Here is a 27,859-nt window from a genome sequence, read left to right on the forward strand (position 1 = left end):
TCCGTATCCCTAATGATTTGTCTAAATTATATCAACTTAATTTTACCCTGATCATAGCTCAAATAACAAACATGGGTACTTATGTATTATCTGGGCTCCCATGTTAAATGCACCCCGTTTTTTCATACCCCTACTATCCAACTACGCAGGGAGTTGATTTTATATAGTGTGGCGAACCACCGTGCCCGAAGTGTGGCGAGCGGGCGCGGTCTCATAAGAAAAACAGGAGCCCAGATATTACATAAGTACCCAAACATGTTGGAGAATTGGAGTAATCTCCCACTGTCAATGATGGGTAGGGCGGCTGTCCTACAATCCACAAGTGTACTCATTACTCACTGACACTTTCCAGGTCACCACGCAGACACACAAGTGTACTCATTACTCACTGACACTTCCCAGGTCACCACGCAGACACACAAGTGTACTCATTACTCACTGACACTTCCCAGGTCACCACGCAGACACACAAGTGTACTCATTACTCACTGCCACTTCCCAGGTCACCACGCAGACACACAGGTGTACTCATTACTCACTGACACACTTCCCACGTCACCACGCAGACACACAAGTGTACTTATTACTCACTGACACTTCCCAGGTCACCACGCAGACACACACAGGTGTACTCATTACTCACTGACACACTTCCCACGTCACCACGCAGACACACAAGTGTACTCATTACTCAATGACACTTCCCAGGTCACCACGCAGACACACAGGTGTACTCATTACTCACTGTCACTTCCCAGGTCACCGCGCAGACACACAGGTGTACTCATTACTCACTGACACACTTCCCAGGTCAACACGCAGACACACCACCAAAATCCCTAACCCAACACACCCCTTCCTGCCAACACCATCCGCCCCACCCAAAATTAAACACATTCATCCACAAATAACAAATATAATTCACATTAAAATTGTGCAGGACGGTGGGATGTGCAGGCCGGGGGGGGGGGGGGGGGGAACGGGTTGCTGCTGCTGCCTTGTGCACCCCCCCCCCCTAAGTTATTATAGACAACCTCCTCCTCTCCCCCTCCTTCCCCAGACTTGCTGGCATCCCCCTCCCACATGTGACATACCTGTGGCACCTGACACTCACAGGGCAGTCTTGCTTCACCCGCCAGCGGCGGATTGGAAATGCCTGAGAGGAGCTACAGCCAGCCCAGAGCTTTACTATAAAGGAGGAGGCAGCTCTGCCGAGTCACGGCTGCATCATGCTTCTCTCCTCTGAGGCTATGACCATGTGACTCTGTCTGGTACTCGAGGTCAGCCTGAGAGGAGGCAGAGCTGCTCCCCCTGGCTGCCAGAGGCTGCTATGTCAGCACCACAGATCTGCAGCTGCGCAGACTTAATTTATTCACTGCACTCCCTTCCGCCCCCATCGACGCTGGCTGAGCTACATGTGTCTGTGATTATTATAGGTGTGTGGCATTGCGGGGGGTGTAGTGCAGGCAGGCAGGGGCCAATATGTGTGTATTATCTCTTATATATTAGGCTACATGTGTGTGCGTGTGTGTGTGTGTGTGTGTGTGTGTATATGTATGTGTGTGTATATAAGGCTGGGTGGGGGGTGGAGTTTCATGTGTGACCCTGTCCAGCGTTATACACACACTCTCAGAATGATTGACACATGTAGCCAAATATATAAGAGATAGCAAGTTCTGTCCATTGCTTGCAGTGTAAATGTGTGTAAAAAATGCAGCCGTGCTTTCATTTGATTTGTGTGTTTTGTAATGGCCCATTTAAGCTGCAATGGTTCCAATTAAAGCAATGACAAGAGTGTAATTAATGAGTAATGAGTAGAGGAGTGGATTGTATTGTGTTCAGCTGACATTGGTTCAGGTGCGGCCGTACTTATTGGGCGTTCCGAATGCCTAGCGCATGACCGAGTGGTGTCCGCAAAGCAATACTTGCTTATGGAGACCGCATATTTTCTGCCTTTTGGTTCGTTTGCAGTCGGTGTTCTGTCCGAATGCACGCCTACCAGAATTAGTGCTCTCCCTCGTGTACGCCCAGTTTAGCCCACTTTGAAACTACGCCCCTGTGCAGGTCCGAATGACGCCTATATTACGCCCATATCTGCCGAGTGAATGCGGTGCACTTTTCTGTACGGTATTAGTGAGAACGAGTACGGAGACCGTGCGTGGCACATGCGCATAGTGTTGCCCACGTATGCGCAAATGGCTAAAAAACGCCATCCGAAAGAATTCGGAAAATTACGCATCGACCAGAATAAGGCCCTAGATCTCTTAGTGTGAATTAGTTACACCCGTGACCTGAAAAGGGGGGGGGAGGGGGGTTGGGAGAATGTTATATTGTTTGATAATATTGTTTTTCAGGGAACAAGACAGAGAACATAGATTTTGGGTATACATGCATGTACTTTATTTGGTCTTTGATTTAACTGCAATCAGATGTTGACTGTATCATACGAAAAAGTATTGATTTGTCAATGGTTCTTTGTTGTTCTTTTTCAAATAAACAAAAAATGTTTTTGAAAAAAAAAAAGAAGGCTTCAGACTATCATAGAAGCTCATCCTCCAGATATGTCCCCACCACCATCTCTCCTTATTGCTCCTCCATCACCTGCTTCCATGAGTCACCCGTAATATAGGCAAGTCTATCCCATTAGTAACTCTGCATCGTCCCTTCCAAACGTGTACCAATTATTTCCATCCCCTTCCCATAAATGCCTCTGCTTCCAAACTCACCATGTGCGCCTATCATCTCCCTTCCCTATACATACCTCTGCACCTTGCTCTCCAAGCATGCCTCTGACCTGCCCTCCTTATGAGTGCCTCTGCCTCCTACCTCCAAATTTACACGTCTCCACCCCATATGTACCACTGCCTCTTGCTTCACCAAGCATGCCTCTGCCCCCCTTCCCCATGAATGCCTCTGCCCCCCTTCCCCATGGATTGCTTTGCCCCCTTCCCCACGAATGCCTCTGCCCCCCTTCCCCATGAATGCCTATGCCCCCCTTCCCCATGAATGCCTATGCCCCCCTTCCCCATGAATGCCTATGCCCCCCTTCCCCATGAATGCCTATGCCCCCTTCCCCATGGATGGCTTTGCCCCCCTTCCCCATGGATGCCTCTGCCCCCTTCCCCATGAATGCCTCTGCCCCCTTCCCCATGAATGCCTCTGCCCCCTTCCCCATGAATGCCTCTGCCCCCCTTCACCATGAATGCCTCTGATCCTCTTCACCATGAGTGCCTCTGATCCTCTTCCCCATGAGTGCCTCTGACCCCATTCCCCATGAGTGCCTCTGCTCTCTTCCCCATGAGTGCCTCTGCTCTCTTCCCCATGAGTGCCTCTGCTTCTCTTCCCCATGAGTGCCTCTGCTTCTCTTCCCCATGAGTGCCTCTGCTTCCCTTCCCCATGAGTGCCTCTGCTCCCTTCCCCATGAATGCCTCGGACCCCCTTCCCCATGAATGCCTCGGACCCCCTTCCCCATGGGTGCCTCGCACCCCCTTCCCCATGAGTGCCTCTGCTCCCTTCCCCATGAATGCCTCGGACCCCCTTCCCCATGAATGCCTCGGACCCCCTTCCCCATGGGTGCCTCGCACCCCCTTCCCCATTAATGCCTCTACCCCCATTCCCCATATGTACCACTGCACCCTGCCTCACCAAAGTTACCTCTGCTTCCCTCCCCATGAGTGCTTTTGCCTCCTACCTCCTCATGTGCACGTATCGTCTGTCCTCCCCATATGTACTACAACCTCCTGCCTGATGAAGCATGCCTCTGCCCTCCTCCCCATGAGTGCCTCTGTCTCCTACCTCCCTATGTGTACCTATCCACATATACATCTGCTCCAATCCCCATGGTTGCCCCTGACCCAGGGACCTTATAAGAGGAGAGGATGCTTTTGTGCAGCCTTCCCCATCCAGGTGCACCCTACTCTCTGCTGGCAGCCATGCAGCACTGTGCAGAGTGATAGAGTCTGAGCTCTAGAGGGCTCTAATGCAGAAGTGCAAATCTCTCGAAAAATAGCATGGTGGCTATAATTTCAGTAATTTCTGGAACACTGCCACCTTCATCACTGCCTTCATCGTGGGATTCCGGACGGGTAAATATATATATATATATATATATATATATATATATATATATATATATAAAACAAAAAAACAGGGTGACGCGTGCATACCTCCCAACATGACCCTCCCCAGGAGGGACACATTGCTCTGTTCCTGGACTTCCCTCTTAACCTCTTAATGTATGATTGCCAGCACCTGTGTTGAATAGGTTAATTGCTGAGAAAGGAGTTTCAACACAGGTGATATTAATCATATATTAAGACTAAAGTCCAGGAACAGAGCATTGTGTCCCTCCTGGAGAGGGTTATGTTGGGAGGTATGCGCGTGTATTGCGTGAACCCTAGGGTTACCACCTAGTCCCTTTAATTCCGGACACATTAATTACACAGGTTCTGTGGCAGTTTAAAATCAGGTGAAGTGGAGTCTTGAAGTCAGCAAGCCACAGAACCTGTATAATTAATATGAGTCCGGAATTAAAGGGACTAGGTGGTAACCCTAGTGAACCCCCCTGGTCCACTTCCACCTCAATTGTGTTGAAATAGCATGGAAATTAATCTACGACAAAAGGGAGCCGAGCATTATCGATATAAGTAAGACAAGTAATAGAAAAAATGGCCATAGGGATGATGTGTGGCTGGCCAGTATATACTGTGGCCCCATTCATATGTATTCATTGGGTATTCCAACCATTGAAATTTTATATTGTCTGAATTGATCACATATTTTATTGTTCTTTTGATATTTGGTTATGTTTAGACTTGCAATAGTTTTGTTATCATCTGACATTATAATTATTTTATTCTGTATTTCCATAATAATAGACTACAGTACAGGTATGCATTTCAGTTGGCCAAGAAGAATGTACACCCATTTGCCATCTGAATTAATGCCCAAAAACCTTACACTATTAACCCAGTGACCTAAATAAAACGCTGATCTTCACCTTTATATAGGCGCATGAACTATACATTCTAATGTAACAATATTATGCCCAACCAATAACCAGCTTTCCCCTGACAAATATGGCCGCTGCCGCATCGCGTACGCCACAGGAAGCTTATGCGCAGTGGGGACCTCTATGGCCCATTGACTGGCGTCCCTCTCCAATGCCTCACGCCCTTAAAGCGATACAACTCTCCCATTGGATTGTCGATTCTGGTAAAGGTTCCGATAGAGCCAATCAGGCAGGGCCTATGATAATCTATCGTGACTGGGTAGACGCGTGTCAGCCCGAGCTCCCGCCCCTGTCCTGTGATTGGCTGAGTGTGCCGTCGCTCCGGGACGCGTCAGGGAGGTGTGTGTGGCGCAGGAGGATTTTCCTGTTGTCGTCTCCCCTAATTCGGGACATCATGGCGGAGTCTGGAGGACGTGACGGCAGTGGTACAGCTTCTGCTGGCAGCAAAGGAGGTAATGTGGAGGAATCGGGGGACAAAGCAGCTGTCGTGGAGCCGGTGGATAGTGAGGATGAGGAGGACGTGTTCGAGGTGGAAAGCATCCTGGACTCCAAGCTGGAAGAGGTGAGAGGGAATTCCTGTGATGTCAGGGGTAGTTGAGGGGGGAGAAGGTCAGACATGTGACTGACCACTGAGCAGGAGAGGAGAAGGGTGCAGGAGTTGTGACCTGGGGACTAAGGAGACAGACAGGGTGCAGAGGATGTGACCTGGGGACTGAGGAGGAGAAGGGTGCAGAGGATGTGACCTGGGGACTAAGCAGGAGACAGACAGGGTGCAGAGGATGTGACCTGGGGACTAAGCAGGAGACAGACAGGGTGCAGAGGATGTGACCTGGGGACTGAGCAGAAGGAGGAGAGGGCGCAGGGCATGTGACCTGGGGAATGAGCAAGAGGAGGAGAAGGGTGCAGAGGATGTGACCTGGGGACTGAGCAGGAGGAGGAGAAGGGTGCAGGGGATGTGACCTGGGGACAGAGCAGGAGAAGAGTGCAGGGGATGTGACCTGGGGACTGAGGAGGAGAAGGGTGCAGGGGATGTGACCTGGGGACTGAGGAGGAGGAGGAGAATGGTGCAGGGGATGTGACCTGGGGACAAAGCAGGAGGAGGAGAAGGGTGCAGGGGCTGTGACCTGGGGACTTAGCAGGAGGAGAAGGGTGCAGGGCATGTGACCTGGGGACTTAGCAGGAGGAGAAGGGTGCAGGGCATGTGACCTGGGGACTTAGCAGGAGGAGAAGGGTGCAGGGCATGTGACCTGGGGACTTAGCAGGAGGAGAAGGGTGCAGGGCATGTGACCTGGGGACTTAGCAGGAGGAGAAGGGTGCAGGGCATGTGACCTGGGGACTTAGCAGGAGGAGAAGGGTGCAGGGCATGTGACCTGGGGACTTAGCAGGAGGAGAAGGGTGCAGGGCATGTGACCTGGGGACTTAGCAGGAGGAGAAGGGTGCAGGGCATGTGACCTGGGGACTTAGCAGGAGGAGAAGGGTGCAGGGCATGTGACCTGGGGACTTAGCAGGAGGAGAAGGGTGCAGGGCATGTGACCTGGGGACTTAGCAGGAGGAGAAGGGTGCAGGGCATGTGACCTGGGGACTTAGCAGGAGGAGAAGGGTGCAGGGCATGTGACCTGGGGACTTAGCGGGGGGGGGGGGTGCAGGCGATGTGACCTGAGGAGAAGAAGGGTGCAGGGGCTGTGACCTGGGGACTGAGCAGGAGAAGGGTGCAGGGGATGTGACCTGGGGACTTAGCGGGGGAGGGTGGGCAAGGCTGCAGGGGATGTGACCTGGGGACTTAGCAGGAGGAGAAGGGTGCAGGGCATGTGACCTGGGGACAAAGCAGGAGGAGAAGGGTGCAGGGGATGTGACCTGGGGACTTAGCAGGAGGAGAAGGGTGCAGGGCATGTGACCTGGGGACAAAGCAGGAGGAGAAGGGTGCAGGGGATGTGACCTGGGGACAGAGCAGGAGGAGAAGGGTGCAGGGAATGTGACCTGGGGACTTAGCGGGGGGGAGGGGGAGGAGGGTGCAGGGGATGTGACCTGAGGAGGAGAAGGGTGCAGGGGCTGTGACCTGGGGATTTAGCAGGAGGAGAAGGGTGCAGGGCATGTGACCTGGGGACAGACAGAGCAGGAGAAGAGTGCAGGGGATGAGACCTGGGGACTGAGCAGGAGAAGAGTGCAGGGGATGTGACCTGGGGACTTAGCTGGGGAGGGTGGGCAAGGGTGCAGGGGATGTGACCTGGGGACTGAGCAGGAGAAGGGTGCAGGGGATGTGACCTGGGGACTTAGCAGCAGGAGGAGGAAAGGGTGCAGGGGATGTGACCTGGGGACTAAGCAGGAAGAGGAAAGGGTGCAGGGCATGTGACCTGGAGGCTGTACAAGAGAGGGAGCAGGGGATGGAATATGCACGTGATGCGACCTGAGAGAGTGTGTGCAGGGTATGCAACCTGGGCACTGGGCAGGAGGAGCAAAGCATGCACAGGATGCGTCCGGGACACCGGGCAGGAGGAGCAAAGTGTGCATGTGGTGCTACCTGGGCACTGGGTAGGAGGAGCAAAGCGTGCACAGGATGTGTCCTGGGCAACGGGCAGGAGGAGCAGAGTGTGCATGGGGTGCTACCTGGGCACTAGGCAGGAGGAACAAAAAATGCACAGGATGCATCCTGGACACTGGGCAGGAGGAGCAGAGTGTGCATGTGGGGCTACCTGGGCACTGGGCAGGTGGAACGGGAGCATGCAAGATATGAGACCTGGGCAGGATGAGTTGGAGCGTGCACAGGATGAGAACAAGGCACTAGGCAGGAGGGGCGTAGCTTGCACAGGATGCAACCTGATCACTGGGCAGGAGGAGCATAGCGTGCACAGGATGCAACCTAATCACTGGGCAGGAGGAGCATAGCGTGCACAGGATGCAACCTGATCACTGGGCAGGAGGAGCATAGCGTGCACAGGATGCAACCTGATCACTGGGCAGGAGGAGCATAGCGTGCACAGGATGCAACCTGATCACTGGACAGAAGGAGCATAGCGTGCACAGGATGCAACCTGATTACTGGGCAGGAGGAGCGTAGCATTCACGGAATGCAACCTAGGCACTGGGCAGGAGGAGGGAACGTGCACAGAATGCAACCTAGGCACTGGGCAGGAGGAGGGAACGTGCACAGAATGCAACCTAGGCACTGGGCAGGAGGAGGGAACGTGCACGGAATGCGACCTAGGTACTGGGCATGTGGAGCAAAGCTTGCACGGGATGTAACCTGGCACTATTAAAACACTCATATGCTACTTAGAACTGTTTAGACAGTACTGCGGCTTGATCATGAGAATTATGAACTAAACCAGCTTGATTTCAATGCCATGTAGTAGCTTATCTTCATCCCTATAGTGAATTTGGGGCAATTCAATTTTTTGGGGGGCGGCGACAAGTAATGGGCACCTGGCGGAGCTATTCAATTGTTTTGCTTGACGTGTTTGCAGTACATCTCATATATCCCATGGACTCCTTGCTCCTCCTACCCGGTACCCAGGTTGCATCCTGTGCACTGCGGTAAGACGCATAAAGCAGCTAAACCTGTGCGCCCAAACGGACAACTTTTTGCATATATATGCCTGCCCCCTCAGAGCAGAAATCACCCAGCTCCCGTATGTAAGTTAGGCAGAAATACACAACCTTTAGCATTCCCTTTTACACTTCTATATCTCCAACATTAATGTTTTACCTATCCCTATATTACTATGCAGCATGTATGACCTATATGTTTGCCTATTTTGTCAGTCTGGTATCAGCGAACGAACTGACATCCAAAGTGTGACTTATTGGCGTTATCTTTTTTGCTGTAGGGGGAAGTGCTGTACCGTATCCGATGGAAGGGATATGATTCTGATGGAGATACCTGGGAGCCAGAAAGAAATCTTGATGACTGTAAAGAAGTTCTTCTTGAATTCAGACGGAAACATGCGGAAAGTAAGCAGAAACAAGTGGAAATTAAGCAGAAACAAGCAAAGAAGGAGCCCCCGGTAAATATAACCAAAGTATGAACCTAATACTTTCTATATTCTGAGGCTAGGCGGCAGGCTGGTAGGTGTACTCTTGGGGGTACTTGGGTCCTAGTTATATTTATCACCGAGCACTCTACTTTACTTTTGTTAAAATAAAGGAGCTCCAGATATGAATTTTATTGGTAAATTATAGAAACGCCACATACATTATATATCAAACGCATTTTTATTTCCCCCCCCCCCCCCCCCCCTTTCTGATAAAAATGTGACCTGAAGTGTTTGTCCAATTATGGAGATGGTCAAACAAGTTTAACACAAGTAGAATATCTTTGTTTGCAATGTTTGATGACCTCCTTACCAGTTTCCTTTCATCCTCTCGCTCTTTAGCCAAAGTTATCCACCAGTGATCTTTTTGAGGCAGAATCTGACAGTGACGCAAAAGATGAGTCACCCCAGAGAAAGAAGAAGAAGCTGAGAGAGGAAGAGGAGATGTTGCAGGAGGACTTGAGAAAAAAGAAATTAAAATCTGCAAAGTCCAAGGAGAAATCCAAGGCTGAGGTAGAACAGCAAGAAGGTCCGTTTTCTGAGTCCAAGCCAAAGAAACGATTGTCCGAAAGCAAAGAAGACCATAGTAGTAAGAAGCCAAAAAAAGACAACTCAAGGGAATTGAAGAAACCCAAGAAAGATGACTTTAAGGAGAGTAAGTCGAAGGTTAAAGAAGAATTTAAAGAGAAAAAACACAAAAGACCATTAGAACCGGAGCAGTTGAGTAAGGATGGCTCAACATCTCAGGAAACTGAGGCAGAAGTGGTCAGCACAAGCGGTGACCTCTTGCCAGATGAGAAAGAGAAGTTGGTTCAGGATGAAGACCTCAGTAGCCATGAGACTGTTACCGACCCGCCAGAGGAGCCAGCTTTTGCTGGACCTGTCGATGAGGAGTCCGAGGAAATTATATTGAAAAAGAAGAAAAAGAAACACAAGAAAAAAAATGAAAGGGACATTGACTTGAAAGTTATAGCCGAGGAACCGCTACAGGAGAAAAAAAATGTGAAAAAGCAAAAACATTTTGAGAAGGTGAAAGAGCCGCCTGTTGTGGAAAAGCGACCAGCTCCTGTTCAGAAAAGCTCAAGGCCGAGTGTTGAAGACAGGGTTGTTAGAGCTGTGGACTCCTTTGCAGAGGTATTGTTTCCATCATTACTTATTACAATACATGTTGTTAAGCTTTGTACAAGCAGCTCCCTAGAGTATCGCGCGGGAGGCCCTGCATTCGTAGGGCTGTCTCTGGTGGCTGCAAATTCACTGACTAACCCCCTTAGAGCTACAATGCTGCCCAAATCCAAGTATGTGATGGGAATTGAAATCTTTCGCATAACAACATTCCTTTTCGTGTAACGGTCTGCATAACGGAGCAGCCATATTGTGGCCTGATGTCTTTATCTTGACTGTATACTCATTCATGAGAGAACTCTGACACCCATGAGGCACAAAGGCTGCGTTTTTGTTAATCACACAAAATATTTTGCCTCTGACTTGGGAAGGTGATATGTATGTGCATTAAATGAATGAATGGCTTGTCTGACATTGGATTTAGGAGACACGCATGGCATTGGACATGACTCAGAGGTGGATACTAATGCTTTAGTAGCATCGCAGCCATTGCTGTGAAATTCTGCTAATGTCACAGCTGATGGGCTGTCTACTGAGATGGCCACTCACTGCAGGTGTATAAATGACTGGACATTGGCCACCATTAGATATTGCAGCAGCAGAATGCCTGTATGTGGCCACCTCTGCAAGGTGAGCTGCATCTTACCACCGTCCCTGGCACCAGCATGTCTGCTGACGAAAATGTTTTGTAGAACTTTAGGGCAGATTTATTAAGCCTGGTGAAGTGATAAAGTAGAAGGTGATAACGCACCAGCCAATCAGCTGTGTTTTGCAAAATGACAGTTGATTGGCTGGTGCGTTATTACCTTCCTATATCACTTTACCAGGCTTAACCCCTTGAGTGGTGGGTTTTGCTGGGGCAGGACAAACCTACCAGGGCAGGTTTGTCCTGTGCCAGCAAAACTCACCACAGATCATAGGAGCCCCCCCGGCATCCCCCTAACCGAGCTCCGGCGTAGGCTGAGATCACTGCAGTGATCTCAGGCGGCAAGCTCGGGAATGTTCGCGGCGGCTCGGGAGGACTAGGGCGCCTGGGTGCTCCCGAGTCCCCCCCCTGAGCCGCCCCGAACATCCCCAAGCCTGCCGCCTACATCACTGCTGCAAAATGAATGGCGGCTAGAGGCTGGGGGAGCGGCAGGGATCAGGAGAGCTCCGGCGTACGATCGCCAGAGCACAGGTGATTGGGGGGGGTGTGACGGGGGGGCTCAAGAGGTGGTGCGCCAGTGGTGAACACCTAGACACCACTGGTGCGCACCTATTTCATATTTGTGGTATGCCCGGAAATTTTCCGGGACAGCCCGCTGCGAAAGCGCAGCTGAGCTCGGAAAACTTCTGGGCATACCACCCAAGGAGTTAATACATCTTTATGAAATCTGAGCATTGATCTGGTCTGCAAGTGTGTACCCAGCTTTTGGAGCTGTACAACAATTTTTTTATTAAAAGGCAAAGCGCGGTAATCAATGTCAGGCGCTATTTCTCACCGGGAAAATAGTGCCCGCCTATTCAATACTGCCGTTTCCAAAAGCGTTAAAGGTGGATTTAGAGAAAACAGATCTGACTTTAAAACAAGTCAGATCTGTTTTGTCGGAAATGGTCGTGGAATGTCGAATTCCCATCCGTTTTCGCCACTCGACAGACGGAACCTTAAATTCCGCCTGTTGAATTGCAGGTGAGCTGAACAAATACAGCCCGGGATTCCGACTGTTGGGATGTTCCGACGGTCGGAATCTCACATTGGATACCCCCCCAAAAAATAGGATTTATGTTTAAATGTTTTGTAGGACTGGGTGCAATTTCCTATATAAAATATACAGGTTGAGTTTTGTTCATATTTACTTCTAATGTTGACAACCTCATTTGTTTAATAGAATAAAGACACCAGAAAACCTGAGATCCCCAAGGAGAAGCTGAAGAAAAAAACAGAGTTTGATAAAGATACAAAAAAGGAGACCAAGGTGCTAAAGAGTGAGTATATTGCCACTTCCAATGCAGTCTATTATGGATTTATGTTTTTATTAGAACTGCCAGACTATTACACAGGGCTGTACATTTATAGACTCGGCACACACCATATAATACAATAAAACAGAAGGTAAAGATGGCCCTTCTGTGATTGGCTTTGTGCAAGAGGAGTATGGAGCATTGGGGTTGGTGGAGATGGGGGAGTGGCAATCAGAAGGCAGGTTCATTGCCAACCACTAATATTAAAGCGGCCATTTTTGTGTGGCTGGTATGTTTTGAATGGTGAGAGACTGGAAAATGGAGACACTACAAATAAACTGTAATTGTAGAAATCTCATAACGGCCACCTGCTGGCAACCATGACTGTCCTCCCAAAATTTGTTATCTGAGACCCTTAGGGGTACATTTACCAAAGCTTCTAAAAATGAAAAGAGGTGTTGTTGCTCTTAGCAACATATACGATTCTGGCTATTTTTTTCTGGGATGCAATAGAGAAATGATAGACAGAATCTTATTGGTTGCCATGAACAACGTCACCTCTCATTTACAAGGCAAAACCATGGATTGCTCCTTTAAAAAAAAACAAAAAAAACACCCAGGTTCAGCTGGGATCCCGCACAGCCATTGAACTCTGACTCTATTAAATCTGGCCCAGTATTTTTTTTGGCTGTCATACATGGTGCGGGACACTGAGCTGTTTCATGCACAAAATAATTAATCGTTTGTAAAATGACTTTCAAGCTGTGTGTAAGGTGTTTATGAAACCTGCTTTCTGTGCTTAGACTTTGGTCCTATCCCAGTGGTATGCAAATATTCCACAATACCAAGGATTTGGGATATGGGAGATTGATCCTGTGCTTTCTAACACAGCCGGTGATTGGTCTGCCACTGTTAGGGGGGTATTCAATCACCAACGACCATCTCCTAAGGGGGAGATGGCTGCCGGGCCCTATTAAATGCTGTCTTCCCCGACAGCATTGAGCAGGGTATCTCGGCAGAACGAGCCCGACTTCACAAGCTGTCGGGCTCATTCTGCCGAGAAATGACGAGCTGCCGGCTGCAGCTCGCCTCTTCCCAGCCGCAACTCTTGGCCACACCCCCTTCTCTTCCCCCTGCAGGTGGGACATTGAATCCCACCTGCGTGTTCTCTGTCGAGCAGTCCGACAGCCGTGACCCCCAGATTGAACCCCACTTATGTTGTGATGATCTGGCCGATATAACCTCTTCTAGGGATGGACTGTTCTACTCAGAAAAATACTGCACATTGCCCAAGATGGCTGCCTCACCTGGGACTTTGTGATGGTGCAATGCACAACCCATGGAAGTTATTACCCTGCACCAGTCCTGCATTATGTTTACTCTTGGTTTTCTTTTTTATGTCTGTGTGGCTTGTCTATTGCTGTACTACCTGGATCTTCTGTACTATGTGCATTGTTTTTTATGTCTTTGAAGTACTGTAAATCCGTACATTGTCCCTGTCCCTTCGCTAGCGAAGGAATATGGACATGACTCCTCCCCAGGGGTGGAGTGTCGATATCAAGAGACCTAAACTGTGAGAGATCTCATGGTGTATGTCCCTGATATCTGCAGGGTCAGATGAAATGGCTGTCGGCCTGACCGGCATGTTATATGGCTGTGTATGACCAGCATTTAAAAATAACAACAGCGTTTCTCCCAGTCACCCCAGTAAGTGTTTATATTGTATGGGACCCATGGCATTTTAGTTACGGGCAGTCAGTCCCTTTCCCTGTTAATATCACTGCAGGTATCAAATGACAAGATGCCCTCGCTCCAGACAACCGCGCCATTGGTGTGGTCTCACTATAGGGACCCCAGGAGGTGATCTGAATAGAGGTCACAATGTGACATTATATAGATAGATGGACAACAATAGTGGTTAGGCGCCAAATACCAGGTCACCAATCTGTGCCTCCTGTGTCATATGTTCAATACAAATATGTCCAAATATATTTATTAAAAGTCAATTTTTCTTAAAAATGATGATCTAACATCACATTCAGCATCTCATTTGGTTTCAACAGCCAATGTGAATTGAGGGAAAAAAAACAATGTATGTACGCTTTGCTCCAAACTTCAACATTTGTTTTCTATCATTGTGGCAGCACCCAAGGATCAGAAAGGGGTGTATGATGCTTTCACCGTATCACCTGAAGACTGGCAGCAAAGTAAGGAGCGCCCCAAGAAGAAGGAAGAAACAGCCTTTGATTATAGAGTTCCAGAAGAATACAAACTTAAAGATCTGAAACCAGCTCTGAAAGAAAGAAGAAGCACTCAAGACGAGCAGGGGTCATGGACGTTTGGTGCATCAGAAGGGGATCAGGAGGTTATGGACACTGTATGTCATTTGCAGGAGAACTCCGGTATGTACTGCAGGTTACACACCAGCTTAGTCCATGGTATTAAATCCTCACAGAGGAGAAATAAAATGAGTATAGTGTTCATTCTAGCACCTGCCATATTTGAAAACCCATGCAGTTCCTCTTCCCTGCCTTGGGTCTGCTGTGGTGTTTCTAGCACAGGTCTGGTTTGCATATCAGTGCGGATATACAGACCACACTGTGCTAGAAGCACTACAGCAGACAGCGACACCCCGGGCAGGGTAGAGGAACTGCATGAGTTTTCAAATATGGCGGTTGCTAGAATGAACACTATAGTATATTGTTTTATGGTCACTAGATGAACATTTCTGTCTCAAAAGGCACAATATTGGGTACGGATAACCATTCCCGGAAGGCATGTGGAAGCCGTCAAGTGAAGTTGACTTGAAGGCAGACTTTATTTCTTTAGTTTTATTAACAGATCTCAGATGTTAAATACAGTTAAATAACTTTTTTATTACAACTATTCATATAGTACTTTGATTTGTAGCTGTACATCCAATTGCCTCCAGTTGGAGAGTAAGCAATCCCGCTTTAAGTAGCATTGTTCTGTTCTTTCAGGAGCTCTGGACAGCAAGTCCCAGATTGTGGGCGTGGGGATGGACTTGCAGTTGGAGTGGATGACCCTGGAGGATTTCCAGAGGCACCTCGATGGGTCAGATGAAATCATCCCAAAGGAACCAATATCGAATAGTAAGTTTTGCCCCTTTTGTGTGTTGTTCTAATTGAATTTAGATTATTCCAGTGGGTGGTTTCCATCTTTGTGTAGCTATTGAGATTATTACTACTTTGGACTAGGGATGGCCATCGTTGCCATTGCTATCGATATTTTATTTATTTATTTACAGTTTCTTATATAGCGCAGCAGATTCCGTTGCGCTTTACAATAGTAAACATTGATATAACAAACTGGGTAACAGACAGACTTGGAGGTTAGAGGGCCCTGCTGCAAGCTTACAATCTATAGTGTCATCGATAGTGCTAAACTCTGCAATAGATGACCATCCATATTTTTACCTATCAATGGTCATCCATTGTGTTTGACTGATTGGCCTTTGGGCCAATCAAAACACGGGGGTGGGGCTTTGTGTGTGTCAGAGGTGGGGTTATGCTCCGTGCCCCGACAAAGCAGCAAAACATTGTTTTGCTATGCCATCGATGGAGGGAAACCATCTGGTTCTCCCGCCATCGATGGCAAAAGTATTCAACATCGGCCATAAACCATTGATTATTTCGAATCATCGATGGCCATCCTTACTTTGGAATGGCTTTTAAGAGTTTGGGTATAAAAGCAGTGTTTCTTAAACCTGGTTCTCACGGAACCGTAACAGTGCATGTTTTCCAGACAATCTAGCTGGACCACAGATGTTTTTATTGCTTAATAAAATATATTCCACGTTACTTCTTTTCTGAGGTTATCTTGAAAACCCGCACTGTTGGGGTTCCCTGAGGACCAGGTTTGGGACACGGGAGTATAAAGCATGTTTTCTGAAGTATATAGAGTCAATATATTATAATATGGTTGATATTTGCTACATTCGTCTGTATTATTACTAGCATCAATAATTATATAATATAGAGTAGCAGAAGCATAAATGTACTAAAGGAAAGTGACAAAATAATCTGTTGCACGGTTATTAGGGTCTTGTTCCTCTTCTAGGTGCTTTCAAGGAAGCCGTGAAAAATGGGGACTATTTAACTGTAAAATATGCCCTTAATTCCAAAGAAGAGTACAACCTAGACCAAGAGGTAATTGTAACATTTCTTCCTATCCACCAGCACATTCCATCTGTACCTAAAATATAGTCTGGATTGTACTAGTTCTCTGACATGTTACGGAGGATTGCTGGCTATAACCGGGGTTTGTGTGTCCGCTGTAGGACTCCAGTGGGATGACTTTAGTAATGATGGCCGCAGCTGCAGGACAGGACGACATTCTCCGGACTTTAATAAAGAAAGGAGCCAAGGTCAATGCCAGGCAGAAGAACGGGACCACAGCACTAATTCACGCTTCTGAAAAAGTGGGTGTTGTGTTTGTGCTTTGAGGAATATGAATGTTTGGCGACAAATTGATCGGTGTGATTTTAGGTTTCCGTGAACAATATTTTATAAATAAGAGCAGACTTGCATCGTCTCCTATCCCTCGACGCTATCAAACTCTATCTATATACTGTAGGAACCAAACGGCTGCAAGTGAAGACAAGCTTGGAAAAACAACTAGAAGCTGGGATAGGAACAGGATCACTGCGCTGTTATGTTACCTTTATATTCTATACGTATGCATTCGTTAATACTGCTTCTTATTAAGGGATGAAGCAAGACTCAGCTGACTGAATGTTCGGCGGTAGTCCCGGTGCCGTCACTAATTGTATTGTTTAGTATTTAAAACGTGTATCACGTGTTTGTTTTGCATCACCACTGATACCATTGACGATATTGGCGGTGCCGCATATTCCGTAGAGTGTGTACAGGGTATTGGGGTCCAGGTTTTAGTGTTATCCATGGCTTTGCACAGGAAGTTTAAATCAAATTGACTGATGTACTCATACCCCTATCACACCGCAACTCCAACCCAGGTCATTGAGGGTTGGTGACTTGTCTGTGCGGGTCGTGGTGTGAAAGCACCAAAGCTTAGAACACTGGTTGTGTGACCTGGCAATTTGACCCAGGCTATAAGACAGGTTAAACCCGGGTCGCCTTTTGTGTAATTGGGTACCCCTTGTTTAATGTGAAAACACCTTATATGGGTTGGACCTGGGATTGAGATCCTGGGTCTGACCTGACTTTGCGATGTGAAAGGGGTATAATTAAGTCACCTGTGCCCAAGCATGGATATTCTGAAAACCTGGACTCCCATAATATATTGAATGTTTTGGTTTCCAGGCATAATTTTATCTATAGCAAAAAAAAAAAAAAAGTCTGAAGGCGCCTTCTAGTGCAATATCATAGGGATTCTTTTAGTTGCAATAAGAGTGTATAGGTTCCACGTACCATATAGTAACCCAAAAGGATTCCCTTTGCATTTTAAAGGCTTGTGTTATCAGATTACTTGTGCCTTGTCTCTCGGTTTCACTGGTTCTCCTATTTCCATTAGCAAGCGTTACATGTGCAGTTGGGTGTGGTATTACACGCCGACAGTCGGGATCCCGGCAGTCATTGGCACGATGTCAGAATCCTGACTGCCGGGACTCAGACAGCGGGGCGAGTGCAACAAAGCACCTTGCGGTCACAGGGGCTCGCTACGCTCGCCACCTATTCTATTCTCCTTCTGTGGGGTCGTGGACCCCCACGTGGGAGACTAGCCGCTGCCCATCTGTTGGGGTTTTTGCAGTCGGCGTAATGACTGTCGGAATCCCAACTGCCGGTCAGTAATCCAGCACCCGTGCTATCTGCGTATGCATATATCCAGTAAAGGGTCATTTTTACATCGAACTGCTTTCTCTTGTTTATTAGAATCATCTGACGACCGTGGCTATCCTTTTGGAAGCTGGCGCTTTTGTGAATTTACAGCAGGCTAATGGAGAGACCGCACTGATTAAGGTAAATTGTGCTGTGGCTACTTTTAAAACAGTCTGGTATCAGATCATGTGGCTCTCCTGGGTGTTTAAGGATATGTCCCAGAATTTCCTAAAAGCCGTAGCAAGAGGTCAGCCAATGGCCTATCCATAGGTGATCTGGGAAGTTTGTAACCGTTTTATTGCTTGTTTCACAATGGCAAAAAACTATCTGTGAAAGTAGACTGTATATTTGCACATGTTCCCATCATGACATTTGTTATATATGGATCTTACCAGCATTTCTAAACAAATTAAATTAGTTAATTAGTTAACTAATTAAATTAATTAACTAAACTTTTTGTTTATTTTTTTATTTCTTGCTTTTATTATCTTATTCACTCCCTTCCAGTCTTTAGACCCAATGCAATGCTGGATCACGGCTGTCGATCCCTCCCGACATCCATGACCCTGGCCCGGTTTACGTTTTTTGCCTGACAGCAAATCAGCAGGCGGGATTCAATGCTGAAAAGTGGGCGTGTCCGCGTAAATGGCCGTGGTTTGTCGATCTGTGGCCGGGACCGCGACAGTCCACAGCCGTTATCGGCAGAATGGGCCCGACAGCTTCTAAAGTTGGGCTCGTTCTGCCGTGATCCCTCTTCAATGTTGTTGGTAAAGACAGCATTGAATAAGGACCCGCCGCTAGTTCCCCTGTCGGGGAATAGTGGCGGAACATTGCATACCCCCCAATGACTGCAATAGGTGTTCATCTGTCTGTGATAAATTGTCCTCTTTACCCAAATACTCATAATCCTGTTTTTTAAAACTTAACGAAGTAACCGTCTTCCTATCCTGTTTTCTAGGCCTGTAGAAGAGCAAATTATGATATTATACAACTCCTAATAGAACATGGTGCCGACTGCAATGTTCTGACCAAGCACCAGGGCAATTCTCTACAGTTTTCTGTAATTAATGGCCATTTGGAAAAGTAAGTAATCGGGTGTGTGTGCGCGCTTTATAGTCATTTTTCCTCCTGTATTAGTTTACCAGCCGACTGCAATATTGGGCAATGTAATTAGTTGAGTTTGGACTAACCCTTCCCTAATACTGGGTATACATGCAATAACTATCTGGCAGATCAACCCAAAATCAGCGTATCAGGCACATAATTGCAGCGTATGTGCTGGCAGCTGATCCAGTAATGTAATATCAGTCTGATATGATGCATGTCCGATATTATGAAAGTGGAAAGTGTGCCGCGCAGAATAGTGTATTGCTGCGACTGACCAATGGATATTTGCCTGGTTCCTTCACATGGAAATAGACAGGGAGATGTCTCCTCCCAGGGGCGGAGCACAGATATAAAGGTGCATGTCCGTGGCTATCAGAAAAAGTGGTATCTGGTCCCTGGGTTGACATTGTCAGGTCAGAGGTAGCCAACTCCAGTCCTCGAGAGCTACCAACAGTGAATGTTTTCCAGATCTCCTCACAGAATCCCATGAGAAGTAATTGCTCCACCTGTGGATCTTTTAAAATGTGCCGGTGAGTAATGAGTGCACCTGTGCTGCAGCTAGGTTTGTCTGGAAAATGTGAACTGTTGGTAGCTCTCGAGGACTGGAGTTGGCTACCACTGGACTAGATCGACCACTATTGGTTGTTGTTGTTTTTTTTTTTTATACGGACTGGGTTCATATTACTCACTTTGGCCAGGTCTCTAGTACCACTATTTCATGCTAGCATTCGCTAGTGCTCAGTTACATTCTCTGTGCTACTACATTTTGAAAGGAGGCAGCAAGACCATAGCAACTGACCTCACACTCTCAGGAATCGAAAGGCCACAGTACATATGTGCATTGGACAGGGCATGGCAAAAAAAAAAAACCTCTTACTTTGCTCAGCCATTGGTTCAGCACTAATGGGGCGGGTCATAGTGGGCTATTTCTATAGCATGTGCCCTGCTCATGCCCGTTACCATCATGGCTGGTCGAGACATCTGTCGAGTCCCTGGCTCTCCCGGCTCCTAATAGAAAGTGACACTCGGAAATGGCTGCCCCCATAATGCAGACAGTTTTTGAGGATGCTAGAGGGAGGCGGCAGCCTCCTCTAGCAACCTTAAAAACTGTCTACTGTATGGGGGAAGCCATTTTCTGAGTATCACTTATTAGCAGCTGTAGCCGGGAGAGCCGACAGATCAGCCTGTCGGGCCGGGTTAGAGGCGGTGGCGGCGGCAACGGGGTAAGGAGGGTGGTAACTTTTCAGGGGGGGGCAGGAGCGCCGGCAGTTACTATAGTCCCGCAGACCTTGCGCCCCCACCTTCTTAGTGCCTCCCCGCCACCGCGGGAGCTAGTCCCTATAGTTACACCACTGCGCTCAGTGGAGTTGGCTTCTATAATAGAAGTGTTTTGTTTAGTTCTCCTTTCTTGGTGGTCTGAGCTGGTGAATGTCTTGATTGGGGGCACAACTAGGTGGGTTGCCTCTTCATCTCTGAGATTTCATATTAACTGTCCTTATGGGATGAACAAGTCTACACGTTTTGGCTAACACTGTAATACATTTGCCCCCAGGCTCTCCAGGGTGGTAGAAGATGCCATAAAGGATTACTTTGAGAACCGACTTGTGCTGCAGGAACCCATTTTCCCAATCGTTTGTCACAGGTTGTGTGAGGGACCAGACTTTTCTTTAGACTTCAACTACAAGCCTCCATTTAATATTCCTGAAGGTATTGTGTGTGTGTGTGTGTGTGATATATATATATATATATATATGTCCAATATCATTCAGTAGCCCAGTAGCAGTAATAGCTATATGGCTCAGTAGCCCAATATCAGTCAGCAGCCCAGTAGCAGTAATGGCTATATATCGCTCAGTAGCCCAATAGCGGTAATGGCTATATACTGGATCTCTCAATTGCCCAATAGCGGTAATAGCTATATATCACTCGGTATCCCTATAGCGGTAATGGCGATATATCGCTCACCAGCCCAATAGCAATAATGGCTATATATATCTTAGTGGCCCAATAACACCCCAATAACGGTAATAGCGACGCTATATTACCAACGTTTATATGGTTTGGGGAGGGGGGGACAGGAGGGTGCACCGGCTACTAATGTTTTTAATATTCTTCACCATCAGCCTGGCAACGGGTGCCAGGGACAGCCTCATGCTTCAGGCCAGTGGCGCCCTGGAGTGGGGCCCTTTATTGGGGGGTCACCACTCCCCCATGGACATGGCCCAGGCTGACCAGCCACAGAGGTAATGCTTTGGCAACGGGACCTTATGTAATAAGTGTCCCCCAGCTGTGGAATTACCCCAATGGCTGTTTGATCCTGGTGCTGGTTTCCAAAATACGGGGTACCCTGTATTTTGGGAACCAGGACTGGTCCAAGAAAATATTCCCCTAGAGTTTCCCATCATGAATCTCTTGCACAAATCTCTTTGTGTGTAGGGCCCACTAGAGTAGTGGCATAGGTCCATGTTATTTGGCCCTGAGCAGTGTAATGATTTATTAGCAGCTTGTAGCGACATAGCAGCTGATAACATTATGGGCCATGCACCAGTTGTAATTGGACTAAAGAGTTTTTTGTTTTTATCTTTTTTTTTTTTTCCCAGGGCTTAGGCAAACTGGTAGCAGCCATTGTATGCTTAGAAAACGACCTCTAATAAAATGTTAATTAAGTGTAGCACGAGGTTGGTTGTGTGTGGCGGAATGGAAGTCTAATAAATTATTGATTCAGGGAAACTTTCAAAAAGACCTGTATGGAGAAAAAAAATGTTCTCCAAAAATTTCATCTGTTTTTCATTTTGTTGTAGGTTTGCCCTGTTAATGTAACCCTTTCTTTGTTCTTTATAGAATCTGGAATTCTTCTATTTGTTTTTCATGCAAACTTCTTTGGTAAGGAGGTTGTGGTTCGGCTCTGTGGGCCTTGCAGTGTTCAGGCTGTGGTGTTGAATGACAAATTCCAGCTTCCAGTGTTTTTGGTAAGCTAAATGCAAAGCGAAGATGTAATGGGTGTGCCCAGGTGTGGGAGCTCACGGCTGTAAGTTGTTAGGGGTGAATTTACTTAGATGGGAGTTCTATTGAAGATGAGATGTTGCCCATAGCAACCAATCCAATTCTGCTACTTATTTAGCACCATCAAGAAGATAACACTGGGGAACAGACAATCTGTTGCCAGGGATTAAAGAGCCAATTTCGACTAATTTTGTGCTCCTGATGATTAATATGCCATGGTTCTTTTTCGATAGGCTCTAGTTTTTGCGAGATGCATAGGTCTCCTCCCAGCGTAAGTGAATAAATAGGAATCACAAATGAAACAAATTCTCGCTCGTTTTTGCTTTTATTTTTTAACTACCTTTTCTCAGCAATATCAGGAATTTGTTTGATTTGTGATAATGTAGCTGGTAGTCCCGTTTCAGACACATAAAACACATTCCTATCTCCTCACGAACGCTGGCAGGAGACATGCATATCTAAAAAATGAGAGCCTATTGAACCATAAACCTGATCAGGAGCACAAAATTGATCGAAATCTACTCTTAAATCCCTGGCCAGTGATTGGCTGTTCCACAGTGTAATAAATAGAATTGCTTTGGGCAATATCCTTTCTTCAATAGATCTCACTTAGTAAATTTAACCCTGTACTTGTTCCCCCTACTCAGATGGTTTTTGTTAATTGAAGGAATACCTATTAATACTGATGTTACTGATTTCTAGTTTGCATTTTCATGGCTGTTGATTGATCCCAGAAGAAGCCTGCCTCCACTGTGTGCAGACTGAATCACCTCGGATTTAACAACCATGAAATCTGGTATTTGTACTTGCCCATGCCTGGGTTTCAATCTTAGCGTAATCTCTCTTGTTTTCCAGGACTCTCATTTTATTTATTCCTTCAGCCCTGTGTCCGGCTCTAACAAACTATTCATTAGACTATCGGAGGTACCTACTGCAAAGGTTAGTGACTGTCACTTCTAAACTTAAATGAATAAACATATTTCTTATTTTCTTCTACATTTTATTAATGAAATACAGAACTTATAAATGCTGTTGGAATTGGTGACGCAGGCTTTGCGTAACTAATGGGCCCCATACATCAGCAATCACAATTTATGGATTTCCAGATACAGGGATTTTTTGGCCAGATAAATGGATTTTACAATCTATCTGACTTTGCCCACACATTACAGATTTATTTCAGTGATCGGCAGATTTTTCCATCTAAAGATTGCATCTCCATATCTGGAAATTGCCCAATCGATTGCTGTTCATAATGTAAATAGATGAAGAAGACGAATTGGGAATGCCCACACATATAAAAAAGATCTGCAGATAATACCAGATTATTAAACATGTTTAAAAACCTGATTAAGCAATCGATTGGCGATTTTGATTGGGATTGCCAAAAGGGGGAGTCCACACATCTAAAATTAATTGTGGCAATCATCTCCATATCTGAAAATTGTCACAATTAATTGCTGATGTATGGCGCCCTTAACACTGTGAAAGAACTTGCGCTCACTAGCATTACACTAGGTAAAAGCATGTCATTAGCCCTAGGAAAATAATCTAAAGATTTGTGTTGAAAATGTATCGTACTTCTAAAGAGTGGTGAAATTGACCAGAGCAGCCAGCTCAGCCAATTGGTACTTGTTTAGTTTCACGACGGCACTTCCCGGCAGATCGTATGCAAATCGCACACGTTATTTGCATACGATTCGATCTGCGATGCGATTTAACACACCCCCACTATCCACGTCAGCGCGAGCGCAGTGTGACCCGCAAGGGGACACGGTACGCATACTTCTGACCTGTTCATACCCCCACTATCCACACTATCCACATCGGCGTGGAGTTGATTTTTATAAAGTGTGGCGAGCCACTGAGCCCGAAGCATGGCAAGCGCAGCGAGGGTCCGCTTAAAACGAGCCCAAAGCGTGGCGAGAGGGCCGCGGAATACACGTCAAGTAATCCATGTCCCCTCGCGGGCCTCGCTGCGCTCGCCGCGCTTCTGGCTAGTTTTCCGCTACCCTCTCCGGGGCACGCTGCGCTCGCCACTCTTTGGGCTCGGTGGCTTGCTGCGCTCGCCACACTTTATAAAATCCACTCCGCGCCGATATGGATAGTGGGGGTATGAACAGGTCGGGAGGACACTTACCGCATGCGCTCGCCACGCTTCGGGCTGACGTGGATAGTGGGGGTGTGCTAAATCGCATCGTGGATCAAATTGTATGCAAATTGTGTGTGATATTTGCATACGATGGGATTTGCTGGGAAGTGCTGTCGTGAAACTAAACAAGTACCCTATAATTTTATAAAAAAAAAAAAAATGAAACTGGAAGACTAAAAACCACCCCAAAATGGGCAAAATAGTGCATCAAGTCAGAAAAAAAAATGTACTTTTTAAATGTCTGTATTCTGGTTGTAGTAATTTACCTTTTGCTCCTTCATAATTGCACTAGCTATAAATCATTATTAATGTATTACCCATCCTTTTAATGACTCCTTCAGTGTTTGCTGCCGCCTTTTTATAACATTGGTCAGTATGTGCATAGGTTTTCCCGACACAGCCACCTTACCTGTGCTGGTTTCTTCCGCAGGTAAAGCTGCTTGTTTGTGCGTACAGAGTACAGCTGCACTAAGCGACGACCCGTTTGGACCTCTTCTTCCACGTCCGCTTCAGAGGCTCCGTTTTGTACATATTGTTAAAGAAAAGAGAAGGATGTGCCTGGACAGTCCACGGTGTTTTTATTAGAAGTCACATGTACAGCTGCATTTTATGTGACCTGTCACTCTCGTTTTTCATGGATTACATTATTTTTGATGATGATGATTTATTTGGTTTGCTGTTATTGAGAGATCCTGGTGTTACAGAAATGTTGGTTTGCCATAGAAGTGATCATCTAGGGCAGTGGTTCCCAAACTTTTTTGAATTGTGCCCCCCCCCCCCGGCCAAAAGTTTATTACAAAGAAAAAAATATGAAATTAAATAAGCTGTGTTCATATGTCATCCAGTTTAGTTACTTGGTGAGGGACAGGATTTAATTCAGTCTGTCTACATATTTTATGATTGGAAGCCGCAAGCCCTGGTTTTGCTTATTACATTGATCATAAATTATTTGAATGGGTCTTGAACCATCAACCCAGAGCACCCCTGCAAGTGCATGGAAGCACCCTTGGGGTGTCACGGCACACAGTTTGGCATACCTCCCAACATGACTCTTTTAAGGAGGGACACAATGCTCTGTTCCTGGACTTCGCCCTGAATGTATGATTGCCATCACCTGTGTTTAACCTGGTTAATTGATAAGAAAGGTGTTTCAACAAAGGTGCTGGTAATCACACATTAGGAGGGAAGTCCAGGAACAGAGCATTCTGTCTCTCCTGGAGAGGGTCATGTTGGGAGGTATGGTTTGGGAACCACTAACCTAGGATTTCATGTCTCTAACGATTGGATTATACTCTGATTCCTACACTTTCTTCATGCTGTCCAATTCTCTACTGGTTCGTTACCCGTGTCTTCCCTCACCCGCCTCAAATTTACCATGCACAGGAATTTGATGACTGTCTATTGTAAAACTTTGCACAGACAAATGTCATTCGGGGACCTGCTCTAAAGCTTCTAACCCCGGGATAGAATGAGATTGCTGGATATTCCGGAACCTCCATCAGTGCATCATATACAGGACGATGAAGGTTTACACAGTCTCATAGTGCGAGTGGAGAGGACACAAGCAGACACGCATTCTCATTGTCACCCTTTGTCTCAGTTAATGTCATCAAACAGAACCTGTAAAAAACAATTTCCACAATGTGGAATAATACATTACCGTGTTTATATTTTGCAGCTTCATAGGGTAATATTTAATGTTAACTCTCCTTTATAAAACATTGTTCGTTAAGTAATTAATAATACTGGATTTCAGTAACAAAATGAGGTTTCATCCCTCTGCCTGTAAGATCTCTGACACCGTCACCTGACCGTGACCGAGCTTTTTCCTGCATTCAAGCTGTAAAAAGTGATAAAGTGGAGCGTGATAAACAGCCAGCCAATCAGCTCCTACCTGTCGTTTTTCAAACCCAGCCTGTAGCATGGCAGGTAGGAGCTGATTGGCTGGCTTTTTATCACTTTTTGAAGCTTGATGCAGCTGGCCCTATATCTGACTGCTAGTTGTGGCTCCTGACTCGCTGAGCGCCGGCTGCTTGTCCGTTACATTTCTCCAGACTCATCTGCCACAGGCTAGCCAGTGTAAGGGACTTATGCAATTTGGGTCTGGTAAACCTGGTGTGCTGCTAACCTCCCCTCCCCTTTCTGCTGTTCAGAGGTTGCACATACTTTTTTAATGTTTTATTTCCACATTATAACATATAATTAGTTGAGCTCGCTCTATGGATCAGGGTTTCCCAGGTCACTTTAGTGAATATCGATAGTATATATTTTTGTATAATAGAATGTTAGTAAACCTGATCTGTTTTGGTACAGTGCTTTCAAGAGACTTGTAAGTATGCATGAAATAATAATATGCTATAAATCTTGTAAATTAAAAGGAGGAATTGCTGTGGAATCTTCTGTTGTTCTACAATGGCCTAGTATTAGCTGTGCTGTATTGTGCCTCTAACTTGCACTGTCAGACGCATAGTTTTATAGTCCCTGATAACATTCACAGATATATATGTCTTAAGGTGCATACACACTGTACAATTTTTTTGACCAATTTTGTTGAAAGACCTTTCCATTGAACACAGTGTCCTGGACGAAAGATGTTGACGACAGACGAATTATGACGCGCATACCTGCCAGTTGTTCATCAAGATTGTTCGTCAACTGTGCATGCAGCTCAATTTGGATATCTTTCAAAAAGAGCCTATAAACTGTAGCTAGATCTTTCGTCTGTCGTCAACATCTTTCGTCCAGGACACTGGGTTCAAGAGAAATGTCTTTCAACAAAATTGGTCAAAAAAATTGTAAAGTGTGTATGCACCATTAGAATTAGGACATTTTCGATCTCTCATCTTATATATTCAAGAAAACCTGGCCAACCACCTTCTTCTATCACACAGCAATCTCACTTGGGCCACACATTGCGTTTTAGCAGGACCCATTCAATGGGACCTGTTTGGCAGGAAGGGGTTTGGGGGGAAAAAAGGGTCTGATTCAGTACTGCTTACACAGGTCTGATGTTGGCCCCGTCCCCTATGGTGGGGGACAGTGCTTGAGCATAGGTGCTAATGCGCATGTGCAGATACAGACTCTCTCTCTCTCTCTCTCATATGATTTCTCTGTGTGCGTTTGAGAGCGAATGTATAAGTGTACACATCCGCGCGCAGTGTAACGAGGGGATCTGGCTGCGTTATCCTGCTCACCAAGCTCCGAATATACGCAGCCTAGCAAACCTGTTTGAATTACCCCCAAAGTTCAATATGGCTATCTACACATATGGGTGGTGCTGCACCCTCCAGCTACAGACGCATTATGCTGTAGTTCAGCAGGATGACAGGACAACCAGATTACAGCTAGAACACATACAATTAAATATATGTGTTTACACAGTATGGCTGTGCCGCACACCCTACTACTTCATCACTGCACCTTGGACACAACAGATCTGTTCTATGGCATGCTACTAACATACAATATGCTGCATCCTGCTAAAGTGCAATGTGTGGCCCCCCAAAAATAGCTGAATGGACAAATGGATCTAGAGCTCCAGGCCCTACAGTTTACTGGATTATGTATGGTGGTGCGGGCCACTACGCTGCTCCACATTGTACCTGAGCGGCCAGGCTGGTATTTAGACAGAACAATGCAGAACATATCTGACAGAGTGGAGGGCAGGACTGGACAA

General features: G+C 46.6%; 1 protein-coding gene across 3 annotated transcripts; it reads left to right on the forward strand.

The window, feature by feature from the left end:
* The first annotated feature begins 5,285 nt into the window (after positions 1–5,285).
* On the forward strand, positions 5,286–26,578 carry MPHOSPH8 (M-phase phosphoprotein 8). Of its 3 annotated transcripts, none has more exons than XM_083169927.1 (14): positions 5,286–5,573; positions 8,836–8,959; positions 9,382–10,173; positions 12,030–12,126; positions 14,247–14,504; positions 15,084–15,215; positions 16,183–16,271; positions 16,403–16,543; positions 17,976–18,062; positions 18,880–19,004; positions 20,581–20,735; positions 21,870–21,997; positions 22,887–22,970; positions 24,614–26,578. In XM_083169927.1, the coding sequence occupies exons 1-14, from the start codon at positions 5,467–5,469 to the stop codon at positions 24,653–24,655; spliced, it is 2,361 nt and encodes a 786-aa protein (XP_083026053.1). In that variant the 5' UTR covers positions 5,286–5,466; the 3' UTR covers positions 24,656–26,578. The 3 variants fall into 3 exon arrangements, with proteins under 3 accessions (XP_083026053.1, XP_083026050.1, XP_083026052.1); XM_083169924.1 differs by having other exon boundaries at positions 5,290–5,573; positions 8,836–9,027; XM_083169926.1 differs by having other exon boundaries at positions 5,292–5,573; positions 8,836–9,012.
* Positions 26,579–27,859: the final 1,281 nt, after the last annotated feature.

Source organism: Crinia signifera, chromosome 2, assembly GCF_055691185.1.
Source record: "Crinia signifera chromosome 2, ASM5569118v1, whole genome shotgun sequence".
NCBI classification, from domain to species: domain Eukaryota; kingdom Metazoa; phylum Chordata; class Amphibia; order Anura; family Myobatrachidae; genus Crinia; species Crinia signifera.